Source organism: Neofelis nebulosa, chromosome 2 (genome assembly GCF_028018385.1).
Source record: "Neofelis nebulosa isolate mNeoNeb1 chromosome 2, mNeoNeb1.pri, whole genome shotgun sequence".
Classification (NCBI taxonomy): domain Eukaryota; kingdom Metazoa; phylum Chordata; class Mammalia; order Carnivora; family Felidae; genus Neofelis; species Neofelis nebulosa.
Window position 1 is genome coordinate 211,240,505 of NC_080783.1, and position 17,666 is coordinate 211,258,170.

A 17,666-nucleotide genomic window follows, 5' to 3' on the forward strand; every position below is an offset into this window, starting at 1 on the left:
GTGGCGGAGCCAGGGTGTAAACCCGGGTGTGTCTGGCGCCCCACGGGCCACCCCGGGCGCTCGCTTTGCCATTTCCAAAGGGAGCCAGGGGGCGGCCTCAGAGCTTGCGCTCCCCGCCAGGCCCTCTCACCTTCTGCTGCCGGATGGCCCTGTTGAACCTCTTCTCCCGGTACAGCTGGAGCTCCATGCGCTGCAGGGCCTCCTTCAACAGGGCCTTCTCTTCGGCCTCTTTGTAGATGTTGTCCTCCAGCTTGGCCACCTGTGACCGGTACGTCTGCACGGATACTTTGCTCTGCCTGAGTGGACGGGAGAGACACGGTCTCTTTCTCCCGCATCTTTCTCCTTCGCCACCGATGTGCCCAACCTAGGAGAATCTCAGAATACTTCCCTAGGTGGCTAACTCGGTGGCTTCGTCACCAGCAGATTTGGGGCGCACGGGGCAGGACAGACACCTCATCAGCTGCCTACGTGCTACCAGCCCCCCGTTTCCCAGAGAGGGTAGGGGAGCGGCGGCCGCTGAAACAGGGCGGGGCCTTGGAAAGCACACAAGGCGAACCCTGAGTCAGAATTCGTACGAGGCGCCTCTCGCTCGTGGCGAGAGAGGGCAGGATGAACCCTGACCCCCTCGACCGCTGCTTTCTCGCAGACAGACTCGCTTCTGTCAGGCCCCAGGCCCCCTCCCCCGAGGCCTCTGCCTGTCCCGGACCTGCGTCTGCCGCTGCCCGAGGTTCGGCCGCGAGAACGGACACCTGGCCCTTTCTGCGGGGACACGGGCGGTACCTGAGCTGTTCTATGTCTTTCTCGTAGCCTCTCAAAAGCTCCTCTTTTCTCTCCAGCCGGCTCTTGAGTTGGGTGATCTTATCGAACACCAGATCGAGGTCCCTCTGTCGGAGCTGGTTGACTCTCTCTCTCTCTTTGGGGGAGAGGTACTTCATGGATATGTGACCTGACATGTCCTTGATGTTCATCAGGCTCCCAAGTGTTTTGCTCATGTCCATGTACTAGGAGGAAAGCGTTTGGCAGTTAAGAGGCCTGGCGCGAGACCGCCGGAGGCCACTTTGAGGAGGCAAGCGTCTAATTTTGTTTTGTTCGCTTTCTGCAATTGCAGAGAACAAGCCCGTGCTTGGAAGTGAATCCAACGGGGCTGTTAGTGCGACTTTCATTTCCTCCGTATCCATTGACGCTGTGCCTTTTTGAGAACCAGGGGGAAGAGTGACAACAGACCTAAACATTCATGCCAACTACCCAGTTTTTCAAGGAATTGCAAAGTCTGAGCCACGCTGGGACAGTAGATGGGTCCTGCAGAGCTTTTATAACAACTGAATACGCACGCGAGGCTGGTGTTGAGTTACCCTATCCGGTGGTTAACAGTGACTGCAGGGGACCCACGTTGGGACGGGGCGGGGGGGGGGGGGACCACGCTGGATGCACATACCAACTTTTCACTGAGATCTAAAGCCTCAACCACATCCATGTTCCCTGACTTGATGTCCGGGACGGCTGAGTTGACAGGGCCGTTCTGAGGCTGGGGGAAAAAAAAAAAGAAAAAAAGAAGTAAAAACTCTCTCTCGGCGTTCCATCGTGAACGTCTACATCCTGGAGGTAACACCCTGCGGTTCCCGAAGAATGACTTTAAGAGAGTGGATTTGCATGTCGGTTCCTGACCATCCAGTCCGAGTCCTCTGTCCACTGTGCTGCTACCCTTCAGACTGTGACTCTCTTTGAAATGACACATCACTTGCCTTGTTCTCTGGTTACTGCCTGTCTTCCCTCCGGACCAGTGGTTCTCAACCGAGGGGGTTTTGTCCACCCTCTCCTGCGTGCCCCAGGACCTTTGACAATGCCTGGACACGTTTTTAGCCGTCGCAACGAGAGATGGGGAGTACTAACGGCACGCAGGGGGTCGAGGGCACGGATGCTGCTAAACACCCCACGGTACGTAGAACGGCCTCTGCCACAAACAATTACCCGGCCCAAGATACCAGTCGTGTTCCGGTCGGGAAACCCCGGTCTAGATGACGAGCTTCCTTGCTTTTGCTCGCTGTTCCATTTCTCGTGCCCAGCATGGCACCTGGCACAGAATGGCACCCGGTGGGCATGCTTGTTGAATCAGTGAGACTCCTTTTATTAAAGGAGTCTCCTTTTCAGGCAGCAGAGACGATACCCTCACCCAATTTGGCCAAACCCTCCCCCAGTGCTGGAACCTGGTGGGCGGCCATCACTTTAGGCCCACGCTGTTTAGAAACAGTGCCGAACGGTGTTTGCAGCTGTGCCCTAAGACCCTATCAGCCAGCTGGCTGCTGAGAGTCCCCACGGACCGCACGGAAAAGCCACCGGCCAGATCGGGGAGCCTAACGGACCACAAATAACTGTCATAAATCTCCCCCCAAAGCAGATTGGGTTAAGTGCTCGCCGTGAGCATCTCTTGGCCCGCAGCATTTGCTGGCACGATACTGTAAACGCCTGAGATTAAAAGGAAGCCCAGCTACAAAAACGGAAAGCTCAGAAAGTGACCGGGATAGAAAAGCATGGACTCTTTGTCGCCACGTCTATAGCGAGGAGCGTAAAAGAGGGGACTTGATGACAGTCAACCGGGCACACCTGCTGCAAGACAGTGTGAAGCGTCACTGAGCGTGCCTGGCTCTGGGCGCTGGCCTCTGCACCCCTCTTCTGGTTCCCTTCTTTCCCGATGGAGGGTCACCTAAGGCAGAGTCTGGTCTACAAGGTTCAATCACGCAGTCCCCTTGTCCTTGTCTGCCGACTAGCAGAGGGCTAGGGACGGGCTGCCACAGACACAGTCCTGGCTCCGTCAGTCATTATGCTGTGACCTTGGGTGACGTACCTGATCGCCCGAAGTCTTGACTTTTCCTGTCTGTAAAATAGTAACTCCAACACAAGGCCGCTGGGAGGGGTGATTGACAAATGAGAGTTTAGCTCAGTGCCCAGCACCCAAGAGGCACTTCACAGATGTCAGCCAGCCTTCCTCCAGCTCCTTCTTTTAATAATTTTATTGCCAAGCTTGGGGGATTGGGGTCTTCTGAGAGGGTGTGTGTGTGGGGGGCGGTTCCTGCTCTGTGGTGTTGGTGGTTGGAGAGGGTCAGGGCTAAGGCGAAAGTAAATCTTGGAAGCAGGTTAGGATATGTTCTTAGCTGAGTCTGCCTTTTTCTGGAGACTGTCCCTCCCCTTCCAACCTCAGACAGTGGGGGTTTATTCAGAAAGCCAACACATTTTTGAAGACTCACATTCCTAGCGAGTGTCTAGAAAAATTGCGCAGGGGAATATTGTACAGATAGGATGATTTTGTTCTTTCTTTTCTTTTTTGTTTCTTTCTTTCTTTCTTTCTTTTTCTTTCTTTGTCTGTCTTTCTTTCTTTCTTTCTCTCTCTCTCTCTCTCTCTCTCTCTCTCTCTCTTTTAGATTTCGTGCGCAGCACAGAGCCCAATGTGGGGCTTTTATTCACGACCCTGAGATCAAGACCTGAGCCAAGGTCAAGAGTCAGATGCTCAGCCAACTAAACCACCAGGCACCCTGTTATTTCTTCTACAAGCCTGTGCGTGGTTTAGATCCAGCTGTGGCGGGGCGCCTGGGTGGCTCAGTCGGTTGAGTGGCTGACTTCGGCGCAGGTCATGATCTCGCCGTCTGTGAGTTCGAGCCCCGCGTCGGGCTCTGTGCTGGCAGCTCAGAGCCTGGAGCTTGCTTCCGATTCTGTGTGTGTGTGTGTGTGTGTGTGTGTGTCTCTCTCTCTGCCCCTCCCCTGCTTGCTCTCTGTCCCTGTCCCTGTCTCTGTCTCTCTCTCAAAAATGATAAACGTTAAAAAAAGAAAAATTTAGATCCCGCTGTGGCAGCAAGCTGAGCCCAGGGGATCCCGTGAGTGACGCCGACCTGAGCTGTCCACCATCACGTGTCAGACACCCACCAGACATCCGTTTAGGGTACAGGGCACCTTCACCATAACAATCGAATCGCTTCTGAAAATCCTAGCAAATGAAACTATTTCCCTTAAGGAAGGGAGGTTTTCTTGAGTGACGCTATTTAAATACCTCGAAACCGTCATTCACAGCTACAATTTATTAAGTGTTCGCTCTGAGCTAGGTGGCGGGGCTAAGCACGTACCACCGCCACCTCTAAATCTTGGTCATTTCCCAGCTGGGGAAGGGAGTCCCAGAAAGGCTGAGCCCGCCCAAGGCCACACGGCTCGCAGGGCTGGGATTCTGACACAGGCCCCTCTGATTCTAGAACCTGTGCCTCTTAATCAGCCCTCCTGCTACCCTTCGCATGTTCGTGTCCTTCAGTTCGCCACGAAAAGCACACTTGAGGCAAACTCACGGCGTAACGTTAAGAATTAGCCTGTTCAGTTATCTTCTGCGGAATGGAACACATAACGTGAAAAGGAGGGCCCGCCAGCGATCGCCCTGGCCCAGTGTCAGTGCAAGGGTTTTACCACGCTGGCCACAAACGGAAAGCAGCCTCTCTGTTCAGACACGGGGTCACCGCTATGGCAAAGCCACCGAGGGGTCGGCATAGACGCTGGCCTACCAGGGAGGGCCGGCCCTGAACCTCTGACGCTCACGGCCGTGCCAGAGCACACGGCTGGTGTCGGCCCTCAGGCCCATGCACTCCACGTCTCAGTCACCGCGGGGACAAACTTTCTTTGGTTACCGCTCTGATCTCTATTCTTGAGAAAGCTGGCCCGTCAGGTTTTGCGTCCGATGTCTTCTGGACATTTGTTTCCATTCTGAGAGCCTTTAAGTCTAGAAATGATTCATTCGGGTGGTCCTTATGATCTGTAAAACAAGTAAGTGAGAGTCAAAAGAAAGGGTCGGGAAGAAGTTATTGCACGCAATAATCACAGCTGCTCTTTACGGGACCCTTACCGTAGGCCGGTGCTGATCTCCAGCCCCCTCCCTCGGCAGGTGAGAAATAGGCCTAGACAGGTAGGTGGCTTGTCCAAGGTCACACAGCTAGGAGGAGGCTGCGGCCTCGCAGGTGTCAGTGCCAAGGCACAGAGGGTGAACTTTCAGCTACAGGAGCAAGGACGGAACTTGAACCCTGGCCTCTGGGTCCTAGCTCAGCGCTTCCCCCAGCAGTGTCTTGAGAATGCTATCCCCTCCAAACAGGGTGTTCTAGGAGGTTCCCCAAGGCCGATCCTTGCAGTGTTAGTCTTTGACCAAGTTCCCGCCGGGCCACAGCAAAATGAGAAAAAGGAGGACGCTGTAGTGACTTTTCCACGAAATCCTATTTATTTAAATACCAAGCCTTGCCCTTGACTCTGAGACCATGCCTGCCATCATTCCTTGTATCACTACGTCCTTTCGGTTATGAAGTGATGGGGATAGGAGACAGTGGTCCTGGCCGATTGTCGGCGCCCAGAGTGATCCCTAGAGTCTGGGGCTCAGGACTGTGAGCTGGGAGAGGGAGACCAGCAGGGAGGGAACTTACTTGCTGAGGACGCCTTCTCCAGCTCCTTAATTCGTGCACGCAGTTCAGACAAGGCTTTTTTCTGACGCTGAATGACTTCCTCATGTCGGGACCCTTTGCACTTGGCCCCTAGATCACTGAAGGATTCCTGCGGCCAGAATGGTTCAGACAGCAGCGTTATTAGGGGTCAGAATTCCTCCCTTATATTCCAAGAAACACGTACAATTCATGGCTAGCAGGGACCCTGTCACTTAGTACCTTGGAAGCTACTATAAGGGGCTTTGGCACAGAAGGGATTTAAAATTTTCATTTCAAATATAAAGTCACATCTAGGAAGATTTTCAACTTTCTTACCTACTTAGCATATCTATAAATAAAACCCCCCTCTATGTTCCCTCCCCACATTTTATATTTTATTCTAATATTCTGCTAAGCCTGGGTTTCTATTTGTTGTCATTTTGGATCTTGTTTCAGAATAATCCCATCAAATTCTGCTGCAGGAGGGGCATTTTTTGGATGAGAACACATGATATTTTCTTCTTGACTGGTAATAAGGATGATTGTCCAATATTTGCTGGGGGTGGGGGGAGTTTGACTGGCTCATGGTTGGTCTGGAGAAAGGAAAACCTTTCTCTGGGCCTTCTGGAGCCTCTACTGTCCAACAGAGGTCTCTTGCGATGAGGGGAATGTTCCATATTTGCACCACCCAATATGGTAGCCACCAGGCACAGAGCTAGAGTAGGGCTGATGAAGGGCATAGACAAAGAGAGGTCTTCTTTATCTTTAAAACAAATTTTTTTTTAAACGTTTATTCATTTTTGAGAGAGAGAGCAAGAGAAAGACAGAAAGCATAAGGAGGGGAGGGGAAGAGAGAGAGGGAGACACAGAGTCCAAATCAGGCTCCGGGCTCTGAGCTGTCAGCACAGAGCCCGACACGGGGCTCGAACTCACGAACTGTTGAGATCATGACCTGAGCCGAAGTCAGACACTCAAGCGACTGAGCCACCCAGGCGCCCCTTGGTCTTCTCTATCTTTTAAGGGTCATATCTACCTTTCAGATTCGGAAGAATCCGAGGTTCCGTCTTTCAGAGGAAGTCACATATACACAATATTTGCATACAGTTTCTGGCGGTTCCGGGACCCCCCTGAAGCCCCCATGTCACACGGGCTCCGTGCGAACAAAGTCCTGTCTCCAGTGGTGTTCCCAGAGTCCAGCCCCGTGCCCCAGCTTAGTAGACGCGCAATAGTTACGGAGACTGAATGGACCAAGGTCAGAAACAGGAGTAGGAAGGAGCCTGTCCTGGCTTTCTGGCCGGGACCAGGCTCACCAGCAAAAAAGAAGGGGGTGCTCCACCCGCCTGCACTTAGTAGGACCTCACTTGACCTGGATACTGTCCTCAGCCTCCTTATAGACTGCACGGCTGGTCCACTCTTCCTAGGTTGGTTCTATACTAGCCTTGCTGTATTTGAGGGTGTATGTTGGCCCAGGAGTAAACACCTGAAATGTCGTGTGTGTGTGTGTGTGTGTGTGTGTGTGATGTGTGTGCACACGTGCAGGGGTGCAGAGAGGAGAGCAGGGGCTACTGACCTGGGGGTTGGGGCAGCCACAGCAGCGAGGCTGGGTGACAGCCTTTATTCTGTCTGAAGAGTATGTCTGAGCCCGATGTGACCCTTACTCATGGCTCTTCTGGGAATTTATTTAGAGAAGATGAAGATTCTTTCTCATACAACTCTTACGCCCTCTGACCCACTCTGGCTTAGAAAGCAGGAAGTAGCCCGAGTTTGGAAAGCCATTCTGAGGAGGAACAAATACTTTTTCCCTTTTATCTTGCAGCCTCCCCGCCCCCGCCCCGCCCATCCTCTTCCGTGAATCCCCCCACAGAAGAGAAATTACTAATTTCGGCATCAGGTCAGCAACCCATTCTGGCAAACTCCTGCAGAGCCTGAGGGGGTCTGGTGCGAACAGGAACCCTGTGCGCCTTCCTCTGTGCCCAGTGCTGGGCCTGGCATACAGCAGATGTTCAGTAGGTGCCGGAAAAGCAAACGAATGTGGGCTGCGTCCCGCACTAAGAGCCTGGGATTCCAACGGGTCGGAGACGGGAGTGAGACCCGCTCCCCGCCCCACCGAGGCTGCCCCGAGGGCTTTTAACTTCTGTTAAAGTGCGCTGGACAGCGACGGTGACAAGGACAGCTGGCTGGGCCGCCGAGCCCTTTCGTTCGAGCTGCGTGCGGTCCTGGCTCACTGCTGTTTGGCAGGGGGATGGCATCTTTGAGGAAGCAGGGAGGCAAGCTGACACATTTGGCCCCGTTTCCGAGTGAAAATCCAAAGCCCATTGCCGGAGCGCCCTGTTCTCTGGTTTCCTAAAGCAAAGGGGAAAAGGATGTCCCCCCGGACTCCAGGAAACCCGAGGCCTCGAGGAACCACTGCAGCCCATGGTCAGCCTTCCACGGACTGTGGGAGGCACCGCGGCCCCCGCCACGGGGGCAGAATGTGAGTGCCACCTGCGGGGGCCGCGTGGCGTGGGCTGCTCTCGCTCAAAGACACGCGCCCTCCCGGGGCCGGCGGGGGGCTGTGCAGCCGGGGCTCCCAGGCAGGCGCCCCCAGAGAAGGCACCGAGAGACAGGCCTGGAGCGTCAGTGGTGTGGCTCTGTGGGAGGGCAGTTTGGCCCCTACCCAGCATGGTTCAGGATGCCCTCCGGACCCAGCACTTTCACAGCCGGGAATCTGTTCTGCATACACACCTACAAGGACATCAACTGCAGCAACGTGTGGAAGTAGAAATAACGTACAAATGGCCACCAACAGGGGACAGGGCTGGATAAAAGGGACACCGTGGGATTCTATGCCCTCATTTAAAAGAACGAAGCAGGTTTTTAAATACTTACTAGAGAAGGTGGCCTTTATATTGCGTTCGGTGGGGAAAAAAACAAGTTGCAGAATGAATATATATATACATATATTCATTCTGCAACTTGTTTTATATATATATATATATATGGCTTAATACCATCATTCTGCAAGCAGATTATATAAACATGTATGTATAGGTTGTGTGTGCTTATGTGCATAAGTCAAATTTGTTTCTTTATGACCCCGTGGGGTGGTGGCTGTCCTAACTCCTGCTTCCCAGACAAGGGGGATGGCACACGTCACCTCCCTGGGGTCAGCATTTCCGAGTGAAGGAGTCCCGCTCAGGGATGAAACCCGGGCAGCCTGGACGTGAGCCTGGCCTTCGAGCACCGCACGACCACGCCTGTCTGGAGGGTAGGGCAGTCTCTGTGAGGCAAAGGGCTGAGGACACAACGTGACGAATAGCATGCGACTGGCAGCGGTGACCTCCAGTGACTGGGGGGGTCGGGGGGGGGGGGGCTGGAGGGCCGGACAGCCGCTTTTCACTTTGAACGTTTCACAGAAGCAAGTGCCTACATTTGGAACTCGGAATGAAAATATTATCAGAAGCGAAGACAGCCGCCACTGGGCTCCCGTGTGGCACGTCCCGCTGGCCGCCCGCGACCGGACGGCACTCACCTCCTGACTGCTCGAGAAAATGTCAGTGTGGACGGGTTCCATCTGCACCGAGATGTCACACTTCTGGGTCATGTTCTTGGGCTTCTGATCCTTTTCCTTGTGCAGCTGGACTCGGTGTTTCTCTTGAGAGGCCCTAGGGCAGAGAAGATTAGTCCCTGGACAGCAGGATGGCTGGCAGCATGAGGTTCCGGAAGCCACGAGTGACCTTTGTAGCCACCGGCAGAACGGGAAAAGGAACTCTGTGTTTACAGGTGACCGAAACCCCCAGGCCTTCAAGTCTCCTGCCAGCAGGTTTCTAGAGAATTTAGTTTCAGGGGACTTCAAAAGTCGTGGTCAGGACGGTAGGCACCTGTCCACCCTTGTTTCCCATATACTAGGTCCGTGGGATACCTGCTGTGGCATTCGCTGGGGACATGCACTCCCTGTCTGCCGTTTCTAACACTTTTATGTGTTAACCCTTCTGTTTCACGTAGAGTCCCACGAGCCGGAGACTCTCCTTGTCCCATTTTACAGACAAGGAAACAGACACACAGCAATTTGCCGACGATCGTGAAACTTGTAAGTGAAGGAGGCTGGCTTTGAAGCCGGGCAGCCTGGGTCTGGAACCTGTTCTTTCAGCCACTGGGTGAACCTGCCTTGGCTATGAGCCATGAGGCATATAGAGCTACAGGGTTTTTCACGAGATGTGGATTTTACTCAACCTTTCTTGGAGAAAACATTACTCTCAGGTCAAAATAAGGATACGTTACGGATGAAAATGCAAACTCACACGTATTTTTACGGATGAAAGTGCAAACTCACATGGACTAACCCATGGGACGACAATGAAATTTCACATTTATTTTAAGCTAACCTCTGGTACCCCAGTTTATACATTTGTTCAATTGATATTCATTAAGTTCCCTATGTGCCGGGCACTGTGCGAATGCTGGGGAGTCAACAGCGGTCAAGATCTATATCGGGGACCTCGTGGGGAAGGCGGACAATTAAACAGTCAATAGTAGCATAGCTATGTGAGAAGTGCTAGGCTGGATGGAGTTCAGGGGATGAGGGACCCCAGGGAGAGGAGGAGCCCTTGGCTACGTTTGGTGGGGGTGAGTGACAGAGGGCTTCCTGGAGGAAGTGGCATTTAAGCAGAGACCTATCACTGGAATATGGGGCAGGGATGTTTGATGAGCATAGAACTAAGCAAAACCTTCCTTTACATGATAAGGCTGCGAAGCATGAAATACATGTCACCCATTCATCCACCCACCCACCCAACTACCCACCCATCCATCCATTCATCCATCCTTCATCCATCCATCCATCCATCCATCCACCCACCCACCCAACTACCCATCCACCTACCCATCCATCCACCCATCCATCCATCCATCCTTCATCCATTCATCCAGCCAGCCACCCAGCCATCCTTCATCCATCTATCCATCCATCCACCCACCCAACTACCCATCCATCCATCCACCCATCCTTCATCCATCCACCCACCCACCCATCCACCTACCCATCCACCATCCATCCATCCACCCAACCAACTACCCATCCACTCATCCATCCATCCATCCATCCATCCACCCAACCAACTACCCATCCATCCATCCATCCATCCTTCATCCATTCATCCAGCCAGCCACCCAGCCATCCTTCATCCATCCACCCACCCACCCACCCATCCACCTACCCATCCACCCATCCATCCATCCATCCATCCACCCACCCAACCAACTATCCATCCATCCATCCATCCATCCATCCATCCATCCATCCATCCATCCATTCACTATCCTTCCATCCATCCATCCATCCATGCATCCATCCTTCATCCATTCATCTATCCATCCATCTCTCCAGGATTTACTGTGTACCCTCTCTGTGAGAGGCTCCCTGGGCACTTGGGTGTGTCTGGGCTCCCCACCCCACGGGGACCTTCCCACACACCTGAGTGCCTCCTTGAGGACCTCCAGCTCCCTGTCCTTCTTTTCCACCAGGCCAGTCAGCTGCCCCATCTTTTCCTTGAGCGCTTTTAGTTCGTTGCTTTGCTGCTGGACCAGGGCCACGTTCCGCTCCAGTTCCATCTTCTGCTTTTCACTAAGCTCCCCTGGGAGAAACAGGAAAGCTGGGGAGGGGGTCTCCTGCCTCAGGTCTCCGCCAGGGCCACAGCAGCTCTTCCAGGCCTACAAGAACCACGAGGCAGGCCTACCCTCCAGGAATTCTCCCGGAAGTGTGTGTGTGTGGTGGGCAGGGGCGTTAGGAATGGCCAGGGTCTGCTTGCACCTTAGCAAACTACAGCAAAGTACAGCCCCAGGTTCCAGAAGCTGTCAGGGCCCCGCCTCTGTGCTTCTGGCATTTTGAGCTCCCTGGCCGACCTCCAGCTGCCTGCCTCTGCACCTGTTTGCCTAAGGGCGTTCGTGTTAAGGACTCTGGAGTCTGCTCTCCTGTGTCTGCCAGGTACCAGCCGAGGCAGGTGAGACTGGCTTCCTCCCCCTCAGGCGGGCAGCCTGGCGGCTGATTTGTACCCTGCTCCCCGGCGTCCTTCCCCCCGCAGGGCTCAACCCCAGCTGCCCTCTCTGCCCTTGACTGACAGCACAGCTGTTATTCCCGTCCCTGTCCCGCTTCTCTGGCACCTCCACCACTGCCTCCCCCTGGGATCGCCTCTCAAATACACCACCTGCCTCGGAATTCTGGAATTCTGGCCTCAGGGTCAGCCTCTGGGAAAATCCAAACTGAGACACTCGCATGGCCTCAGATTTTCATGGTAACCCGACAGGTTAGTTACCAGGAACACCCCCACTTCACAGATGCACAAACTGAGGCTCAGAGAGGTAAAGTGACTTGCCTAAACAACTCATGGGACTAGTAAATAGCAGACCCAGAACCGGGTCCAATGTCTCCTGATTCTAGAGCTGGACTCGGCGGCCTCTCTACTACACGTTCTCAGACCTCAGCATGAACGAAAATCACGCTTTGAAAAAGTCAGCCGTAAACGCCTTGGGAGCATTAACCGTTACAGCCGCAGGGAGCAAATGCCACTGAAGGTTTTGGGGTGCACGGGGTTTGAGGTGGGGACAAGAGGAGTGTTCCCTAAACCTGGTTTTATCTCCTGACAGCCTGCCTGTGCCTTTCGGCCTCACGGAGGCTGGAGCTGGGAAGGAGGAGAAGGGCTATGAGAAGCCAGGAGAGGCCGAAATAAAAGAACGGGGGTGGGGGTGGGGCGAGAAGAACAAAGTCGGAATGTTCAGCCAGACTTGCTCGCGCCCTTTTGTCCCTCCCCAGTGTAAGGGGCCCCTGCCGTCCGGCCAACTCCAGGAAGCAGGTGTGATGTAGGTGATTTTGCATCAGAGGCAGGGGAGGTGTGGAGAGATTACCCTGCTCTAGGTCCCAGAGCTGGGGAGGGCTAGGGTTTGTGCGGGCCCACGACTCCCTCCCTCCCAGCCTTTGCCTCCAGAGACAAATCCTCTTAGGTAAAAGGAGATTTCCCCCTCCCCCAAAGAAGCTGCATCTCAAGGCGGAGAAGATAAGGCAAAGTGGCCCCTGATAAGGCACGTGTCTTGCTGACTGAGGTACAAACGCGGTGACCGCCCAGGAAAGCAGGTCACTGGGATTTAAAAATGCGTTTTAAACGTTTATTTTATTTTTGAGAGAGAGCGAAAGAGAGCGAGCGAGCCTTGGAGGGGGCAGAGAGAGAGGGAGACACAGAATCCAAAGCGGGCTCCAGGCTCCGAGCTGTCAGCACAGAGCCCGAGGCGGGGCTCGAACTCACGAACCGTGAGATCGTGACCTGAGCTGACAATCAGGAGCTGGATGCTCAACCGACTGAGCCACCCAGGCGCCCCCAACCCTTCCAGCTCTTAAGCCTGTTCTTTCTCGAAGCGGGTCAGGAAGTCAAGAGACACAGGCCATCATACAAACCTCTCAAGTCTGACATTCGGTTGTGGGCTTCCGTGAGGTTTTTCCTTAACCTCATGATGACCTCCTGCTGAGACAGGATTTCCTTCTGAGCGGCCAGTAGATCCCCTCTGAAATGCACAAGAAACGGGCCACGTCAGCTCACCTCAGGCTCGCTGGCACCCCCAGGGCCTGGACCCGGACGGGGCCAAGTAGAAACGCAAAGTGACCCTCCATCAGTGGCGTCCACGGGACACCAGTCCCAGCAAAAGGGATAAGCGCGTTCTTTAAAAATCCTCAGAACAAAAACTGAATGCGATGCAAACACACACGCACGGCGAGAGAACAGAGCATCCCCTCTGGATTTGGGCTGAGGCTGAGATATGACAAGTGTCTCCTTCTTTCACAGATGAGGAAGCTAAGGTACAGTAAGGTGACATGACTGGGGGCCCAGGGCCCCACAACTGGAAGGGGTTGTATTTCGGGATCCGGGCATAGATCCACCCAGATCTTTCCATGCCACCATCCTGACTTGCGAAAGGAACTGAGAAATTCAGGTAACAGCAGGAAGGCCCCGGACCCTGCTCCTTTTCTCAGGCTCTGAGGACATGGCCAGAAGCAGGGGTCTCCGGCCTCGTGTGCACACGCCCCTCAGGTACTCACATCAAGGTGTCACCCACTTCGTCTTTGACACTGGTCTCCGTCGGAGGCACCGCCGGGGGCTCTCGCTGCATCACCTCCTCCTGGGCTGAATCAGGGGGACACGCGAGGGTCATCGCTGTCCTCAAACACCTGCGTCCTTTCCAGTTTAGCAACCCTCCCCACCCCGCCGCCCTCTCTGCCTAAAAAGCCCCACATGTGTTCTGTGGCGCCGGCTGGCTCCCACCCACCGGCCACGTATGAGCGAGTGCACGAAATCTTCCCGGCTACTCATTTTCAGATGGGAAAATGGGCACAGGAGTGACAGAACCCGCCGGTGGCCACTCGGCTAAGCCGGTGACAGCCAGAGCCCGAAGCCCTGGGCCGCACCTCCTCCCTATCCCTCCTCTCCTCCCAGACAGGTCTTGTCCCGTCCTCGCCTCCCACTTACTCCTCACCCTCAGTCACACGCTCGCCCCCTCACTTTCAATCACCAGGGGCTCATGGAATGTCTGCTTTATGGCGGGGACTGCGCTAAACGTGGGGTCACAAGGAAGTAGTCGTTCTTGGGTCCCAGCTTAACCGTCCTCCCTCTGACCTGGAACTGGATTGGGAAACTGAGTCCTGCTTCATGCCCTTGTCACAGTGCCCTGTTCACCCTGGGTCACCTGTCAGGGCGGGAATTCGGCTGACAACCAAGACCATGGTTCTCAATCAGGGGCGACCGTGCCCCCCCCCACCCCGGGGACACTTGGCAACGTCCGGAGATGGTTCTGGTAGTCCCACTGGGGTGGGGGGTGCTGACGTGCAGGGGGTGGAGGCCGGGGACACTGCTGAACTCCCACAGTGCGCAGGACGGCCCCCGCGACAAAGGCCTAGCCAGTTCCAAATGTCACTGGAGCCGGGGTCGAGAAACCCTGGTCCAAGGCCTCCAGTTCCAGAACTCTCCCCCCGAGAGCTCAGCGTCTTTGCGATGTATTGCGTTGCCTGGGTCATTTGGGGTGAGTAAGTGCTCACAGCTCTGAGTTCTTTTGTCAGCCCCTTTTGGGTTTATTTATTTATTTTTTTTTTTAATTTTTTTTTTCAACATTTTTTATTTATTTTTGGGACAGAGAGAGACAGAGCATGAACGGGGGAGGGGCAGAGAGAGAGGGAGACACAGAATCAGAAACAGGCTCCAGGCTCCGAGCCATCAGCCCAGAGCCTGACGCGGGGCTCGAACTCACGGACCGTGAGATCGTGACCTGGCTGAAGTCGGACGCTTAACCGACTGCGCCACCCAGGCGCCCCTGGGTTTATTTTTTAAGAGACCAACACTGGCTGGCGACGAAAGTCCATTAGACAAAGTCGCAAATTGCTGAGGGCAGAGAGAAGCCTTTGAAAGGCCCCCGCGCGGGACGTTCTCATGCGGAAAGGACACCCTCTGTCATGCTGCTCTGATACCCTCGGCAGCCTGTGCGTCCCCGCCGGCTCACTGGCTCGGCACAAAGGACGTCCCTTCGCATTGCCGTGACTTCTGTCTGACGTGGGCCTCGAGGGCCCCAACCTTGCGGTGTAACGGGAAGCAAAGAGCATCTGCAGACAGTAAATGAGCGAGGGGCAGCCTTCTCCTACCCATCAGCCTATGGGGACCCGCAGGGTGACCAGGCCCTGTCCCGAACGCTAACGTCTGCTCGGCATTTCTTTGGACCCACCTGGGTCATTGTCCTTCAGAGTTGCAATCTCTCCTTCTATCTTTCTGTGGCGCGCGGACACTGTTTGCAGCCTTTCTTCCAGGCTCACGATCGTCTGGGAGTGCTGTCTGATTTGCTCCTTGTATTCCACGACTTCGGTTTCAAATCCGTGTTTCTGCGCTTCCTGTTCGTCCCGGAGGGCCTTTACTGTGTGCTGCAGCCGCTCCTCCATCATGATCTGGGGGAACAGGGGGGTCCGTGTGCTCCTGGGAGCCGGGCGTGACGCCACTGACGACGAGAGCGAGATGCCCCCTTGGCACCCACAGGCACGGGACTCAGACCCACCCCGGGGCCTTTGCCTGGGCTGTCCGTTCTGCATGGTACCCTCCTCCCCCAGCTCCTCGCATGGCTGACTCCTTCTCGCGCGTCAGGTCTCGGCTCCGATGGCGCCTCCTCGGAGAGGCCCTTCCTGACTGCCTGACTAAAGGAGAAGCCCGAGACAGCTCTCTAGTCCGTCATCCTCTTTCATTTTCCGTGATCTGCACGATCTCGTTTCTTTCCCATTCCTGCGAGAATGGAAGGTCCGGGGGAGCAGAAACTCGCCTTAGTTACCGACGGACCCACAGCCTGGATCCCTGCTCGGTACACGTTGGTTGAATTAACGAATGGACAACGTTGTAAGAAAAGGCCAAGGCATTCGTAGTTCTTAAAAGCAAAAGCTGCCAATCATCACCAAGTGGTGAATCGGACCCGTTCCCGTGGCCGCCCTGCCCCTCCGTCTTCAGTGCCTCATTCCTCGCCCCCTCCTGCTTCTCCGACCACACGTTTCTTGGCTCTCTTGCTTTCCCCCCACATCCATTGGACCGCCAAAAGTTTAGGGCACTGTCGAACGTTGAGACCCCACCTGCGCCTAAGTCTGAATTCTTCGTCTTCTCTGCAACAGAGACCCTGCCCCACAAGAGCCACCGTGACCTGCATGTTCCCATCAACATGTCACCCATATGCCATCGTTGCCCTGGGTGCCCTGGCTTGAAGCCCAGGCTGTCTCGATCAGCACCCTCCTCTCCTTGGTGCTCGTGTCCCGTCAATCAGTTATCGAGTCCTGCCATTTCTCTTGTCGGAACTCCTTCTGGCCTGCTCCTGTGCGCAGGTCCTTATGAGCCTAGACTCTGTAATGGCCGCTGTGTGCCCCGGCCTGAGCTGGCCTCTCCTACTCTAGTCCCTCTCAAATTCACTTTTGGTGTGCTTCTGCTCGATGAAGCCTCTATTACCTCCTTGCCCACAGACCTGTCGGTCGCGTGTACGAATGACAAACGAGTGAAATATTGAGCCCCGAGGACGGAGGGCCTTGAATGCCGAGCTAAAATTTTAACACCTCATCTTCAAGTCTGCGGAACAGTCATTGATTACTAAGTTCTGGGGCTGCTCAGTCCTTCAGCCAGATGCTGTAAGGACCCTGTGTTACATCTTACAACGCCTGGAGAGAGGCCATCGTAGCCTCTGTTTACCTTTCAGACTAGACCACTGCTTCTCAATAGAGGGTGATTTTGCCCCCCCCCCCACCAGAGGACATTGGGCAAAGTCTGAAGACATTTTGGGTTGCCACAACCGGGGGAAGGATGTTACTGGCATCTAGCAGGTAGAGACCAGGGGCGATGTTAAGCAGCCCGTGATGAACAGGACAGCCGCACACAGGAAGGGGTCATCCAACCTGGAACAGCAGCAGTGCCCAGGCTGAGAGCCCCCGGTCTAAATCATGAGTTCTCCCTGTATTGTGATCTTTCACTGAGGGAGAGAGTCTCCCGTCCCTGGAAGGCACCAACTCACCATTTTGGTCCTGGCCGTTTCCAGTTCGGCTAGCGTTTCATTTAATTTCACGGCGAGGCTCTCGGCTTTCAGGCTCTCAGCCACCTTGGTTTTCTGAATCTCTTCTATCATGGCCAGCGCGTCATTTAACTTATTATTTAAAACATCTTCTCTTTGCACTTTCAAGTCTATTTCCTGGACAAACAGCAAACAGGAAATTAATGGAAATTCAGGAATAAGCGTTTACCCTAGCCGCCCCCCTCCCCTTGCTTCCAGAGAGGAGGTGTTTTCGTTCTGCCACCTGGAGCGCACTGAGTTTCACTTCTCTTTTACGAGGCGGTCCTTTAAATATTTGAGGAGGGAGGTCATGTCTCTGTCTAAATTTATTTTCCGGGATAAATGGGCCGAGCTCCTTCAGCCCTTTGCCACAGGGTCTGCCTCCAGCACCTTCCTCCCTGGCTTTGGAGGGAGGCCCTCCCCTCTTTGCTCTGGGCTCCAGCAAGGTGGACTCTAATCGCTGCGTTCCTCTTCCTGGAACCCACTCTTCCAGCCCCGGACTGTCCAAATTCCACTCTCCTCCCTGAGTCCCTCCTCAACCTCGTGGAATGTGAGCTTTGTGACAGGCCCTGTGGTGGGGGCTTCACAAACTTTGCCCATTTACTTGACTTTATTTTTTGTAAGTTTATTTATTTATTTTGAGAGAGAGAGAGAGAG

The 17,666-nt window shown here is 54.5% G+C and overlaps 1 protein-coding gene across 9 annotated transcripts in view; it reads right to left on the reverse strand.

Annotated features, from left to right (window-relative positions):
- Window positions 1-17,666, reverse strand: part of FHAD1 (forkhead associated phosphopeptide binding domain 1) — a 125,499-nt gene that overhangs the window by 12,297 nt on the left and 95,536 nt on the right. For all 9 annotated transcript variants that reach the window (XR_009258397.1, XM_058718998.1, XM_058718997.1 and 6 more), the window contains 11 exons: window positions 16,974-17,147; window positions 15,168-15,384; window positions 13,498-13,582; window positions 12,859-12,965; window positions 10,888-11,047; window positions 8,947-9,079; window positions 5,439-5,565; window positions 4,659-4,783; window positions 1,436-1,525; window positions 781-1,001; window positions 131-296 (listed from right to left, as the gene is read on the reverse strand). Coding sequence is in view for 8 of the 9 variants with exons in the window: in XM_058718998.1 (XP_058574981.1) it covers window positions 131-296; window positions 781-1,001; window positions 1,436-1,525; window positions 4,659-4,783; window positions 5,439-5,565; window positions 8,947-9,079; window positions 10,888-11,047; window positions 12,859-12,965; window positions 13,498-13,582; window positions 15,168-15,384; window positions 16,974-17,147 (1,605 nt within the window). In the remaining variant the exon portion in view is untranslated. The remainder of the gene's footprint in view (window positions 1-130; window positions 297-780; window positions 1,002-1,435; window positions 1,526-4,658; window positions 4,784-5,438; window positions 5,566-8,946; window positions 9,080-10,887; window positions 11,048-12,858; window positions 12,966-13,497; window positions 13,583-15,167; window positions 15,385-16,973; window positions 17,148-17,666) is intronic.